The sequence below is a fragment of the Hippichthys cyanospilos genome, chromosome 17 (assembly GCF_059441005.1).
Source record: "Hippichthys cyanospilos isolate Australia breed blue-spotted pipefish chromosome 17, RoL_Hcya_1.0, whole genome shotgun sequence".
In the NCBI taxonomy this organism is placed as follows: Eukaryota; Metazoa; Chordata; class Actinopteri; order Syngnathiformes; family Syngnathidae; genus Hippichthys; species Hippichthys cyanospilos.
In genome coordinates, this window is record NC_142385.1 from 13,348,241 (window position 1) to 13,363,262 (window position 15,022).

The following is a 15,022-nucleotide window of genomic DNA, read 5'->3' on the forward strand; positions in this document are numbered from 1 at the left end:
TTGAATGCCCCCTAAAAACTCAAAACATTTCTAACTTTTAACCTTAAATTTTCAGTTATTGCAAAGTAGAAGAGGAATGCCTCAGCAGTAGAGAAAAAACATCTGCAAAGACCATCTTGTTATAGGACTCCATTATTTGTCTTCCTGTACTGGCAGAATGGTTGTTGCTATTTTTGTGTTTTGTTATACATCGTAAGTAGTTAGCTCTTTCATTAAAGACAAAATTAGCACTTGGAGCTTCCCATAATAAATGAAAGAAATTCCTCCCCCAAAAAACTAGGCCTGTATTATCTGAGAACATCACATGTCACTACAAATATTCTATAATTTGAAAAAACATACCTGATATTCAAGGTCTGAACTGGAAAGTCAAAAACGTAAAAATATGTCTTTGGTATGGAATGAGTTAAGCAGCACTGTCCTCAAATGTTTTTGCTTAGCTGCCCTTTGAATGACATCAGTTCCTCCACGAAAATTGTTGCCAGAACCCAGTACAGTAAATAAAAAGCTATGATGTAACAATATTTACAAAGAAAATTGAGGGACTTTTTTTTTTTAGCTTCTTTATACACTGCAATTATATTACAATATGCGAAATATGTTTGTCTTGCATTTAACAATCACTTTCTAATTTTTTGGTCAAGCAAGTTATGGCAACCGGCAGACATGCAAAATATGTATAGTATTTAAAGTATCGTGTGTGGTGCCGCAAAACGCAGTCTTGGTCACATGACGCTGTTAAAATGTTGAAAAACATCACGCGGTATGTCATGAGACGGGTCGGGTTGTACTACAGTATGTTTTGGAAAACCGCACCGCAGACACAGTGTCATGGGGCGGAGTCCGTTTTCACAACAGTCTCCCCTTCCTCCCCTAAAATACAAACTAAGTATGAATTCAAAAGTGTCGTCATGGATACTGACCACCGGAAACAACACCGGTGCGAGACTAAAACTTTTATTTTTGTATTTTTTCATCAATCGGTATTGTCTTTCATGTTTGAAGTTTGGCTAAAAATGGCTGGTACTAATCAATCAACGAATTAATTACTTTCGTAATACCTGGAGTCATCGTTACTTCAGGAAAGTAGCGGTTTAGTTACTTAGTGCTGAAAATAACGATTCTTTTTGTACCGCAGTAACTAAATAGTTGATTACTTCAGTACTTAATTACCCAAAGTAATAAGTTACTTCCGACCAGACAGTTTTAGACACTTCACAAAAAAAAATAGCTACCTGGGATTAAACGTCTGTACTTTTATTAAACAAAGTAAAAACACATCTTTGGGATTAAATGCATAGGCGAGATTTAGCTGTATTACCTACGATAGTTACAAATATTTCGTCGTTTTTTTGGTAATGGCCATTAGCAAAATGTGATAAAAACATTCGTATTTACCAATGTTCGTATCTCCGAATGTTCGTACGTAGAGGATAGTCTGTAATCAATAATAAATGAAATCCAGTTCACCCAGTTTAAAAAACGGACTAATTTCTTCTGTAATCTTTCATTAGCAAAATGCGCTAAAATCGTGTTTACAGGAAACTATTCGTATATCGGAATGTTTGTAAGTCAAATGTTTGTTTATAGGTGCTCTCGTTTTTCTGTCATCCTCCTTTAGCGAAAAGCAATTATAACGCAACCTGCCCATACACAAAAAAAAGGATTTTTTTTCTTGCACCCTCTTGAAAAAGCAAAGCAAAGAAGAAAACGTAATACGGCCGTGTCAATATACGCAGTCCTGGTATTGATTCCCGCGTGTGTGTTTGAGCCAAACAGACAACAGAAAACCAAGCAGAAGACAGCGCTTAGCGGAGGTTCCGAAAATAGCGGGCTGTTTTCGACAGATACAGCTGGTGGGATCGATATGAGCGCTCAAGACGCCGAGCGCGCGCCTGATTGACTTCCTGGTTGATGGGCGGGCGCGCGACGCCCCCGTCTGCGTGACACGACGAATCAAAGGGGACGTCGGCGTGCGGATGCGCCGTCTGTGATGTAAATGGCGGGAATGAGTGAGCAAATCTGGCGAGACCTTGATCACAGTCCAAGTGAGCACTCTCTCACACACACACACACACACACACACACACACACACACGTCAGCTTGGGTTGCCCTATTTCATTCAAGTCAAGTGCATCCGAGCGGGATTGGCGGTTGGGGGTGGGGTACGAACCGACCAACACACACGCACATCCCCCATTTCCTTCCTTTTTTTTTTTTTCTTCCCGCCTGCTTGCCTTTGGCCTTCAGGATGATCAAACGTCACGCAGCGATGACAACTGTTAAGCCACGGATTTGCGTCCGAGCCGTTGGCCGTACGTTTAGCCCCATTCGCATCCAGCGTTTGCAATTTACTTTCAGTCTCATGGGGTTTTTTACGCATATACAGCGGGCCCCCGTGTTACAGCGGTTGGGCTCGTATGGCGAATTCGCCGTATGACGGGCAATCCAATGTTAAATAGCTAACGCGTTTAGAACCCCAGGTAAAAACGTCAAAATTGAACATACATATTAAAAATTGCTCCCAAAATAGTACAGTAAGTGCTACGTATAGATCATATACATGTATACAATCAGAAAACATCATAAATAAAAATATAGAAAGGCATGACAGTCGCAAAACCGGGAAAAAGTCATTAAGGGGTGATGAAAAAAATTCTACGTCGCAACATGAAAATAACATAAGTCAGGGACGTTGTAACACGGGGGTCCACTGTATGAGGTACTTACTGAGTGCAACATAATAAAACGGGTTACTAGGTTTTTTGTAATAAACTACCGTGCAATAACTGTTGTCAAACAACCCTTTTGGTCAGCGGACCAAAAAAAAAAACATGTATAATGAGACCCAAAAGATTATGTGTCGGTATTTTAGTGGCATGGTATTGAATATTGCGGCACGGGATGCAATTTTTATGGCATGACGTAGTTTGCTATTTTATGGCATGGTTTGGTAGTTTAGGGAATGACGTGGTAAGGTCCGGGTTGATATGGCGCGGTAAAGTACGGTATTGCATAGTATGGTATGAGAGGGAATTTTTTACGGCATTTTATGGCATGGTGAAGTATGGTATTGTGTTGTATGGTATGGGATGATATTTTTGGTTTGGTACTTCATAGCATAGACTGGGAGAGATAGTATTGACAAGTACTTCCTGCCGGCGTGAGGCTTTAGAGCGCCTCATCGTCACAGACGTATTCAATAAGTAGATGCATTTCCACGGCTCCCCTCTTTTCCCTTCCGATTTTCATCTCGGTACGATTTCAAGCGTGTTGTGGCTGACTTGGCGTCATCCGACCGAAGCAGTAATTACACCCGCCTCAGAACGGCCCCCGCTACCTATCAAGTGCGGGCTTAACCTCCTTGCGTACGCTGACAAGTCGGGGCCAAACATTAGACGGCGTAGGACGCCATTAACCCGCAATTAAATTACAATCAGCATCACAAAAGACGGGTGACATTTAAATCCAGGAATTGAGGAAGGATTAGGAGCAAAGTGTACTTCTCTGGGGGGGGGGCGTTATCTAAACGAGACATTGTGGAGAAAGTGAATTAATCCAACTTTCTAATGTATCCAGCGGCGGGTGGGCTTTCCTTATCTCGCCAAGTTCAGCCCCGAACATAGCGGTGGCGGGAAAACCAAAACAAAAGTATTCGTTTGGTTCCCGCTCGCCTCTGACCCGTCTGATTTTGAAACGTGAAAAAGGAACGGGGCGCGGCTCCGCAATTAAAACGCGAGGCGCCGAACAAATGGCCCTTGGCAACGTTCGAGGACTGGTTTTAGGAAACCGAATGACAAATAACGCGAAACCGCGGAACGTATGCGAGCGACGTGCTTTCAATTGCGACTGGCGCTAAGCCAAAAAGTACACTTATTACACGGTATTAGCGCTAAAAAAGCAGCTGTTAAATTGTCCATCAAAGGCGGATTGCGAGATCACATTAAGTCATTTCTTACAGCGGCCTTTTCATTCGCTTTTATGAGTCGATGGCTCCATGTGTGCAGTTCTTTAAAGCGCGGCGGATCAAGATAACAACCTTCGAGCCGCCATCTTCATCATGTTAATTGGGCCTCCTCTTTTTTTATAACTGGCGTTTTTAGAAGCGCTTAGTTACAGTAAGTAATACGATGGAAACGTTCACTCGGGTTTTATAGCGTGCATATAAACACAAAAAGGCCAGTGTGTTGATCTTGAGTAAAACCAAAACAGCACCAAGCAAAATTTATACAGTATGCCTTTACCTACTTTATGAAAATATGTTTTTAAAAAAAAAAATAACTCGTGCCTAAAATGACCACTACATCCTTTTGAATAGGAAGTTTCATAACCAAAATAAAGACCAATCCTAGTAAGATAAAGATCAACACACCTAGTACTTTCCTAAACAAATTCTGATTGAACACAATGACAAACCGAGAACAAAAACTCATTTTTCTGATGCTTAAGATCCGCAAATGAAACTGTGGCAGTATGGCGCCAACTACTGACAGGGAGGACTCATTCGATGTCAAAACTCACTTCAATTCAGACAAACTGTAAACACGGTCCAACGCAAGAGCCGAGAAAAGTGACTATGAGAAAAGGAATAGTATACTAATAAATACACAACACATACTTTTGAAGGTCAAGCAGTAAAACTGAAAAATTAAAATAAAAAATATCTTACTTCATGGGCTTGAAGAGAGCTTGTCCATAGTTCTGGAAGGTCATAATGAGCTTGAGTTGGGTCCCTCCAGATTTCATGGCTGATGGAGTAAAACAACCAAAAAAGGAATCGTGAATAATGGGTGGAGAAAGAAATATTACTGCACCAACACAACATTAACATGCCTGGTTGAGTTTACTAGTGGAAAGTGCCCCTGAGTGACGAGTCAAACAGCAGTTCAAATGCAATACTTCTATCGCCTCTCCTTTTGTTTGCCAGGAGATTGCCCCCTGGTGGCCAGTTAAAAAGAAACAAAAACTGCAGATAAACTGCACTGGACTACAAGCCGCAAAGCTCAAAGCTTGAGTGGATTAGAGTCTGAAATGTACAGTAATTATTTTTTATTCTTAGATATATGCCAGTTACATACATATAACGACCAGAAAGATTTAATTCACTGCCAGCCAAATAAAAATGGATAAGGACGTCTATAACCGTCAACGGCAGTGGATGAGTTCAAATTGTAGCACTCTAGCCAGCTAAAACCTTGCAAATTTAATTGACAGTACCATCTCATTTCTCAAAAAAAAAAGCCTTAATTATGATTAACGAAAAACAAAAAAAACAAAAAACAAATCACTGTTTTAATTAAATCCAATGACTTTATCATATGTTGTTTTACAAACAAAAGTGCGAGTGAACGAACTCCGTTAAGCTCCATATCATGCAAAGCCTTTATTCCAGTTGTTTCCCAAAAAGCTTTCCTCATAAAGCTGCAAAAAAATTAAACAACGCGTTAATAAACCCATTAAGCGCGATAAGAAGTACGCATTTGTGCCCGCCGGGCTTCACTCATGTTTGACGCCTTAACAAAGCGGGAGCAAAGCTTGTTTACGTCAATAATGTCAGCAAAGAAGCTCCGCAGCACAACACTCAAAGTGTCAATGCGCAAGCATTTCGCTATTGCACAGACTATTAGTGAAATCAATTAAAATTGTAGTCCTTGTGTAGTATTTTCACCATTTTTGGCTCATTTTCCTGGCAGTCTGATAACTACGATATTTTTCAGACTATAAGCCGCAACTTTTTTCTCATGATTTGAGCCCCTGTGGCTTATGGTCCAATCCACTTTTTTTTTTTTTTAACCTGCCACCAGCTGGCAGTACACTGGTAAAGGAAATGTGTGTATCTGTTGATGGTGTCAATTTACTGAAGAACTATAAAATAGAACTGAAAAAATGTGTTTAAAAATAAAGTATAAAAAATATAAACATTAAGTATAAATTGAAAAAGATCTTTAGTGATATGCAAATTTGATGTACAATAGATGTTCAGTTTTTTTCCCCTCAATTTTTACTGCTGCAGCTTACTTACTGAGGCGATTTATAGTCAGAAAAATACACTAAGTGGACGTGCCATGTTGAACACCATCTGGGTAAAATTTCAGCTCCCTAGTGTCTTCTTTCTATTCTTTCCCTTTGATGTAAAGAACAAAGAAATGGACAAAATACCACAGTAAGTGAATACGACATGTTGAATTTTGACATGTCACCATCTGGGTGAAATTTCAGCTCCCCTAGTCTTCTTCCAATGCTTTCCCTTTGACGTAAAGAAAAAAGAATGGACAAAATACCACAGTAAGTGAATACGACATGTTGAATTTTGGCGTCACCATCTGGTTGAAATTTCAGCTCCCCTAGTCTTCTGTCAATGTTTTCCATTTGATGCAAAGACCAAAGGAATGGACAAAATACCACGGTAAGTGAATACGATATGTTGAATAGTGACACCACCATCTGGGTGAAATTTCAGCTCCCCTAGTCATCTGTCAATGCTTTCCATTTGATGCCAAGACCAAAGGAATGCACAAAATACCACGGTAAGTGAATAGGGCATGTTGAATATTGATGTCACCGTGTGGGTGAAATTTCAGCTCCCCTAGTCCTCTTTCTATTCTTTCCCTTTGATGTAAAGAACGAAGAATGGACAAAATACCACAGCAAGTGAAAACGACATGTTGAATTTTGACATGTCACCATCTGGGTAAAATTTCAGCTCCCCTAGTCTTCTTCCGACGCTTTCCCTTTGATGTAAAGACCAAAGGAATGCACAAAACGCCACCCAAAAAAATAAATGTCACGACTGGGGGGCCTGAATGATTTCTATTTCCATTATGTCTTGCAGGGGATTAAAAATAGAACAAATCAAAACTTTTGTGATCCTTTCCGAGTCTTTGTTAATGCAAAAGAATGTGTCGGCGTATAAAACGTGCAGGGAAACGCTTTCCCCAAGTTGAGATAATAACACAGCGCTGCTGGCCGGTGTTGGTGTGGCGCCCCGGGCCTGTGTCACGGCTCTGTAATTACTGCGTCACCATGTATTTAACTGGCTGGAGCGCGCTTTCCTCAAGCGCGAGAAGATCACGCCACAGACGCTCGGAAACCGGAGCGCAAAAAGCAATCCGGGAGCGTTTGCTTTTTTGCCGCACTTTGGGTAAAGTTCTCGGTCTCGGTTGAAGGCCGCTCGGAGTTTTGGCGAAAAAAAAAGAATCCCTTTTTAAGACCTACTGCAACAGGAGCGACCCCGAGGCGAGAAACACTTGTGGAATTTGGGAAACGGACCGAGCCAAACAGGAAGACGATCCCTGCCGAATTTGAGAGAGAGAAAAAAAAAAAAAAATACACCAGCTCTGTCAGGTGTCTGTGAGACTTTTCTGTTCCCGTATTTGTCTATCAAGAAGCGTTTGATTTGAAATCAAATTGCAGCACGTTTATTCGGCGCTAAGTAGCCGTCGAAAACCTAAAGCGGAAACCCATTCAAGCTGTACAATTACCGCAAATGTACCAAAAATGGGTCCGAATTATGATTCCGATTGGCTCCCAAGTGGAAAAATAGCCATAAAAAAAGCACAGTATTTCAACAACGAGATGAAAAGTTAACAAAGGGATAAAATAGTCCAGTGCGGCTTATCTGCAGTTTTTTAACTAGCCACCAGGGGGCAATCTCCTCGTAAACAAACCGAGGCAGAGGAAGACACTATCAAAGTTGATTTTTAGCTGCTATTTTACTCGCCACCAGGGGGCGCTCGCCACTGGTAAACAAACCGAGACGGAGGAAGACGCTATCGAAAAATCCATTTTGAGTGTGAACTGCTATTTTACTTGCCACGAGGGGGCAGTCTCCTCGGAAATAACCCGAGACGGAGGAAGACGCTATCGAAATGTCGATTTTCAACTACTATTTTACTCGCCAGCGGGGGGGAATTTTCTAGTAAACAAAACAACACAGAGGAAGACGATCGAATATTGATTTTGAGCTTGAACTGCTATTTTCCTCGCCACAAGGGGGCACTCTCCACTAGTAAACCAACAGAGAGAAAGATACTATTGAAGTATGAATTTTGAGTTTGAACTGCTATTTTACTCGCCACCAGAGGGCAATCTTCTAGTAAAGTAACCGAGGAAGCGGAAGAGACTTTCCAAATATCAGTTTGGAGTTTGAACTGCTATTTTACTCGCCAGCAGGGGGAAATATCTTAGTAAACAAACCAAGACAGAGGAAGACACTATGGAAGGACGGATTTTGAGTTTGAGCTGCTATTTATTCACCACCAGGGGGCACTCTCCACTAGTAAACAAACCGAGACAGACGGAGTCACTATCGAATTATTGATTTTGAGCTGGAATTTCTATTTTATTCGCCACTAGTGAACGCATCGGGCATCTTACTGTAGTGTCGGTGCAGTATTCCAACGATCCGATCGCGTCGGTGTGATGCTGATATGTTGGACCGTTGAGATGGTTTGAATGCACAAAAAAAATCTTATATAGGTGCTCCAAGAGCAAAATTCAAAAAAAAAGTTTGAATGTGAAGCTAAAATAAAAACAGAACCTCGTGACTCACCCACGCTGGTGATCCTCTGATTGACGAGATCCTTCAGCAGGGCGTCGATGACGGGATTGTGCCTGGAGTACAGCTCGTAACGATTAATTCCAATGTGGAAGCGCAGCCAGTTGGGATAAGACTCGGCCGTCAGCTCTCCGGTCGGGCTCAACTCCTCGGGATTGCCTTCGCCGTTCCTGTGTGACGGGATTGCGGGTTGTTATTTTTTTTTTTTGGACACGTGCAAACAAATGCGATCGCTCGGCATTGAGATCCGGTTTTGTCCTCATTTGGGTCACAGCTGGCTGACAGGGCAGGAATTTTGGATGAAAAAAAAATATAATAATGAAAATTAACTCATTCAATCCCAAAGACGTAATTTTACGTTTTTGTTTTGTATTTTTCAAAGAGGCCGGAGAGGTACTAAATAAATTTATAGGTACTACAATGAGTTTAGTTACTAAAGTTAATAATTATGTAAAGTTATTGATGACGAAATTCAGTCGGTAAAAGCCATTTTTAGGCAAAAAAATAAAAAATAAATAGAAATAACAACCCTGGATTAAATGTCTGGACTTGTGGAAAATGTCAAAATACGTTTTTGGGATTGAATGATTTAAAAACAGATTGGAATTGTGTTTGTTTTTTTTTAACTTAATGAAGTGAATAATGCTTGTTGATGTGGAATGACTTTCAGTTCACAGCTGCGCATTATCAGGAGTTAATAGGTTCACTGGTCCACTGAAAATGGGTATTTTTTTACTATTTTTCAAAATTAATTTTCAATTTTGACAAAATGTCTGACGTTTTAGGATTAGCTGTTATGTGGTTCTGAATATTTCAAAGCATTTCTGATCACAAGCATTTGATTGGTTGCAGAAGTGGGAGTAACCGGCGGCTCAAATCATAATTTTGTTGAAAATTAATACCTTTCAAGCAAATAACAAAACAGCTGGATCAAAAATTTACCAATTATTGGTCCAAAAAAAAAGAGACTGATGCAAATAATGACCAAAGTTGGGTTGTTTTGTTCTAAGGAAACGTGAAAATTGACCCAAACATTGGGTCTATCTTTTTTACCCATATTTGGGTTATTTTCAACCCAAATGTTTTGGAGTGTAGCTTGCTAGAAGTGTAAAAAAAAAAAAAAGAATCTCAAGATTAAACCATGAAGGTGATTGCATTCAGTTCGAGGGTGCTCGAGCACCTTCAAAAACGAGCTAGCCGCGTCAGTGTCTTGTTTGCGGGATCCTGACGTAATCGTACGCGACCCGCGAGGGTGATAGGAGTCAGTTTAAGGGTGCTTGAGCACCCTCAAAAATGAGCTAGCCGTGTCAGCGTATGTTTGTGGGATCTGGAAGCAATCGTAGGCAAACTCCAGACGGGAAGTCCACGGAAGAGATTCAAACCCAAACCTCCGACCCGCGCGGCGGACCACTAGGCCGCTACGCTGCCCTGGGTAGAATTCCTAAGACGGCTTTCCGGATCCGGATGGAAGATGCTAAACACAATACTTAACCACTCCTGCTCCGCCGCTTTGGGGTCAAATCGGATGTCCGCGTTGACGTTGAACAGCGTGTCCTCATCGGTGAGCGGAGGCAAGGGCCGTTTGTACAAGGGGTGCTCATAGAGGGCGGCCAGCCTGGAACCCTTGTCCGGCGCCTTCTCGCCGACCGCCGCGTCCTGGACGAACTGCCTCTTCCTGTCCACGCGCTGGCCGTAGTTCTCGGGCCTCCCGAAGGCCCGGGTCTTTTCTCCGGCGGCGGCGGCGGCGGCGGCGGCCTTCTCCAGGGAACGGGACGAGACGTTGGAGGCGCCGGGCTCGTTGCTGAAGTCCTGCAGGATCCGCAGCGTGTGCTTGTTGGGCCAGCCTTGCTTGGACCAGCTTCGAGGTTCCTCGCTGGGCGCGTGCGAGCAGGAGCAGCCTCCCGCGCCTTGCCGCTCCAGCTTGGGCAGCAAGTCGATCATGATATGCATGGAGCACGCCACCAGGAACACCATGAGGATCAAAACCCGGAATTTGCGCAGGAGGATCATTTTCACCGTCTCCCTTTTGAGCAGATGCGAGTATTTACTGCAGATGATGAGCACGCATATGCACAGGCTGACTACATCGCTGATGATGTTAATCAGACTGGACGCCAGTCTAATGAAATAAACATTAAACACCAATGACCCATCTTCACTTGCTGTCTTCAGTAGAGGATTCAGCGTTCAAAGCGTTGTGCTTCCAGCATCAGAGTTCTTGTTTTGATTTGACGCCCTCCGAGCTTTTTTGTGCGGACTGCTCAAAGGTTCGTCAGCGAGCGTCCAGGTGGACCGGGTCGGACCAAGGCTCGATTTGCGCAAGCCACATCGTCATCGTCTCCAAACACATCTGGGCCAAAACGCGGAACCGAATACGAATCCGAAGACGCGTATCGTTCCAACGTCCGAGCGGAATCCGGATTTAAAAAAAAAAAAAAAAAACACTGCTCTGCTTGTCACTATCGAGCTTTGTTTCGCGGCAAAGTCCCAGCGAGTGATCGACGCGTACTTACGGAAAAAGAAAAAAAAAAATCAGCTATCCGGGGTAAGCGATTCTCAACGGAGGCGGTTCTGTTTGCGCAGGTAACGAGACGAGGGAGGGAGCGGGACAGCTGGATCGGAGAGGCGAAAGAAGCACGCCTTGTAGCAAGTGAGCATCTGGGTGGGTGTGTTAAATACGACGGTGTCGCCGAGGCAAGATCCAGCCTTTCTCCCTGCGTCACTGCACGCAGATTGGTTGAAGTCAGACAGGGAGAGAGAGAGACACACACATAAATGATTCTCTGTGCTCCTCCTGGAATAAACTGCACTTCCCGGCCGCGCGGAAAGGGGGCGTCTTTTCACCGGACAATATTTAGCCCGGCTCATATACAGTGCAGCGATTTTTTTTTTTTATCCTCATGAAATTCATCTGCTGGAATCCCTCTGAAATGCCTCCATGGAGACGACAAGTCAGTCCATCAATGAAACATTAGGCAGGCCTATTAGGGCGCTCATCAGTCACCGCAGACACTCCCATGCTGCTCCGGTGTGCTCCTCCGCTTCGGTATACGTTTAACCTTTGTGCGGTATTTGGACCGTTTTTGGAGCACTTTCTTCGACGTCATTCTTGCGGTATCTTAGCAGAGTTATAGGACACCAGCTAGTGGGACTTTTCTCCTCCTATCTCGCGGTGTTTCTGGCGAATTTTGGAACCACACACACACCACTTTCAGGTTAAAAATGCATTCATTTGGGCCGAGAAAAATAGTTTTTTTGTGTGGGTATTTATCACACTATCACGTTACAGCAAAAAATAATGCATGACAGTAATTACATTACTTTTCTAATGCATTACCCCCAACAGCAGCGCCATTTTTTTTACCATCTGGGTGAAATTTCAGCTCCATTGTCTTTCTTTCAATGCTTTCCCGTTCACATAAAGTATGATGGTAAAAGTTCTCGCACACGCAAGGATTAAAATTCAAAGCACAAGAATTGCAATTCTATAAGTACACTTTTTGCCATTATTAACATATCTGACACTCGGTATTTTCCATATTCATGCGTTTCAATTTGCACTCCATATTCAAATGCGACCATGCCTTGCACATTTCCATGTCATTATGCTAAGGCCTATCTTTGAATTTAAGTTTTTATGTGAAATAGAACTATTTTGCATGCACTGCGTGTATCAGATTTTGTCATTAAAATGACAGGTCTTAATTTGCACTAATTGCATGAGAAGGCTATAATGTAGCACCAAAACACAACAATGAGATAAAATAAAATCGGTCCTAAAATATCCTAATCGATCGAAAATACGCCTTCTAATATTTGGCATATAGCATGTTAAAATCACCTCAAAAAGTTAGTTCAATAACACACCTTTGAAAAAACTGATTATTATTTTTGTTTTGTTTGTTAATTATTGTTTTGATTTTAATCTTTATGCTTTTTTTATTTTACATGATTATTATTTTTATTACCATAAATTTCAGACTATAAGCCACACTTTGTACTTTGCGCCTTATCTGCATTTTTTTAACAAACCATCAGAGGGCAGTAAACAAAGGAAGACAGAAGAAAATGCAATCAAAGTATTGATTTTGAGTTTTAACTGTTTTACTCACCACCTTTTCCCGTTCTTTACTTGTAAGCACAAGCGGGCATGTTACTAATGTGTCGGTGCAGTATTCTAACAATACAAGCGTGTTGGTGTTATGTTGAAAATATGTTAGCGCAACTCTTGTTTCTCAATTGCAGGCATGTTCAGTCTGTGTTGAAGGCGTGATAAAGATGTAACCAAGCAGTTAAAAAAAACAACAACTTTTAAATAAAAACGAAAATGGAAAAAACATCCAGGAAGCTGCGTCTTATAGTCCAGTGCGGTTGATATATGACCATTTTCTGTTATATTTTTGTCTGTGCGGGTTATAATCCGGTGTGACTTATCGTCCGGAAAATACAGTATATTTATTCATTTTAATTTTATTAATTTGACTAATTTTATTTATTATGATTTTTGTTTTATATATCATTTATTTATATATTATTATTTTAAATAAATAATGTATTATTTATTATGATTTTTACTTGATATATTATTATTTTAAATGAATTATTTATTATTATTATTTGGCAACGTATTATTAGTTCAGGTAGGAATAAATGGATTTTCAACCTGCACTTAACAGGATTTAAACTTATTCAATAACATGCAGCATAACAGCTAAATGCTGATTCACCCTGTCGATTTGAACCCTGGAGCAGGAAGCAAAGACCTAACGGGGTAAGTCTTCTACCCGTAGCCGCTAAGCCTTCATGATTTAGCCGGGATCAACAAATGTATCAAAGCAATAACAATGACCACTAGTCACGTCTTTCGCAAGCTAATCGGCATCGCGTTAGGGCTCCACTCATGCTTCCCATCTGCTCCAACTAGCGGGTACACATAATAAGGAGCTAGCTGTAACGCGGCGCGCGTGCACCAGTGAGCCACCGCGCGCTTTGTGATTACGTCTCAGATTGTCTTCTAATTAAAGGAGGCCTAAGAGAGCGGAGGTTGCGTCGTGCTTAAGAAGTCGGTGAGGGGAAAGATTCATAAGAGTGAAAAGTAGAGATGACTTGAGAGCGCCAAAGCACCGGTGGGGAATGCTAATGAGGCTGATGGAGATGCTAAATGAAACAAGCGGAAGCTGAGCATAGCGGCTCCCAGCTGGACATCTTCATTGTGCGGAGGGAAGCACAGAGTGTCACAGGATTGTTTATTGTGTTAGACAGAGGGAAGAATGTTGGACATAATCGAGGACTTTTTTCTCATGCTTTGAACCCTGCTGCTTCTAGTGCAGTGTGGCGTATATGCATTTTTTTCTTACCGGCCACCGGGGGGATTTTTTTTTACAGCCACTAGGGGGCAATCTCCCAGTAAACAAAGAGAGACAGAAGAAGTTGACGACACTGTTCACTAGTAACCGCAAACGGGCGTGTTACTGTTGTGTTGGTGCAGTATTCTAACAGCCCGAGTGTGTCGCTCCATCCGTCCATCTGCTCAGTGAAATATTTAGTGACAAAAATATATTTTGATTTCATTTTTTGCTCTTGTGGCTTGTAATACGGTGCGGCTCATAGTCGGAAAAAATTGTAAACACAGTTACCTGTAGTAAAACATGTTGAGAAATTGGCTACACCCGGGACAGCCAATTAAATGGCTACATGATATTAATATAGTGAATGCAATCATCCTAGTTAAATATGTAGGCCATTTTTATTTACCGTATATTTCAAACTATAAGCCACACTTTTTCTCATGATTTGAACCCCGCAGTGCGGCTTATCTGCAGGGTTTTTTTTCGCTAGCCAACAGGAAGCGGGTAATAAAATAACGTTTGAAATAAAAATAAACAAATAAATCTTCCATTTATCGTCTTTCTGCATAAAAATCTGATGTTACAACTGGCGGCTTATATTCCAGTGCGGCTTATCCGTGACAAAACTTGATTTTTGCTCATTTTTTGCTGCTGCGGCTTATATACCGATGCGGCGTTAAGTCTAAAAGAACAAGGTCCAGATTCTGCTCATTTCTGTCCATGTGAAGGTAGCCAGTGTCTGATTTCCAGCAAGGTTCCATTGGACTGATTTCCCTGTCATGGTGTTAGGTGTCAATGTAGAGGACAAAGTGATGCTTGTTGCCCGTCCTCACGTCACGACGGCCCCAGGCCCGAGGTGAAACGATCCCTGATGAATGTGTATTGATGTCGGTCGGCCACGGATCGCGGCGGTCGATGGCTCAGTGGTTCCTCACAAGGCCCCGTCTGATGCGATCGTTGCCCGGACTTTCGGCGGGAATCGAGACGAGAGTTCGGATCGAGCATTGTTTGGACGCACGGCTGTGACGTCGCCGTTTTAGGGTGGGGGGGAAACAAAAAAATCGAATTTCATCGGCTGGGTATCGGTGGTAATCGGAGAGGATTGTTGTGGGATAA

The 15,022-nt window shown here is 42.1% G+C and overlaps 1 protein-coding gene across 1 annotated transcript in view; it reads right to left on the reverse strand.

Moving 5' to 3' along the window:
* Positions 1-11,219, reverse strand: part of fam20cb (FAM20C golgi associated secretory pathway kinase b) — a 53,367-nt gene extending 42,148 nt beyond the window's left edge. Inside the window, exons 1-3 of the mRNA XM_088438469.1 lie at positions 10,051-11,219; positions 8,553-8,728; positions 4,671-4,749 (exon numbers count right to left, since the gene is read on the reverse strand). Coding sequence (XP_088294595.1) covers positions 4,671-4,749; positions 8,553-8,728; positions 10,051-10,568 — 773 coding nt within the window. The 5' untranslated portion in view covers positions 10,569-11,219. The remainder of the gene's footprint in view (positions 1-4,670; positions 4,750-8,552; positions 8,729-10,050) is intronic.
* Positions 11,220-15,022: the final 3,803 nt, after the last annotated feature.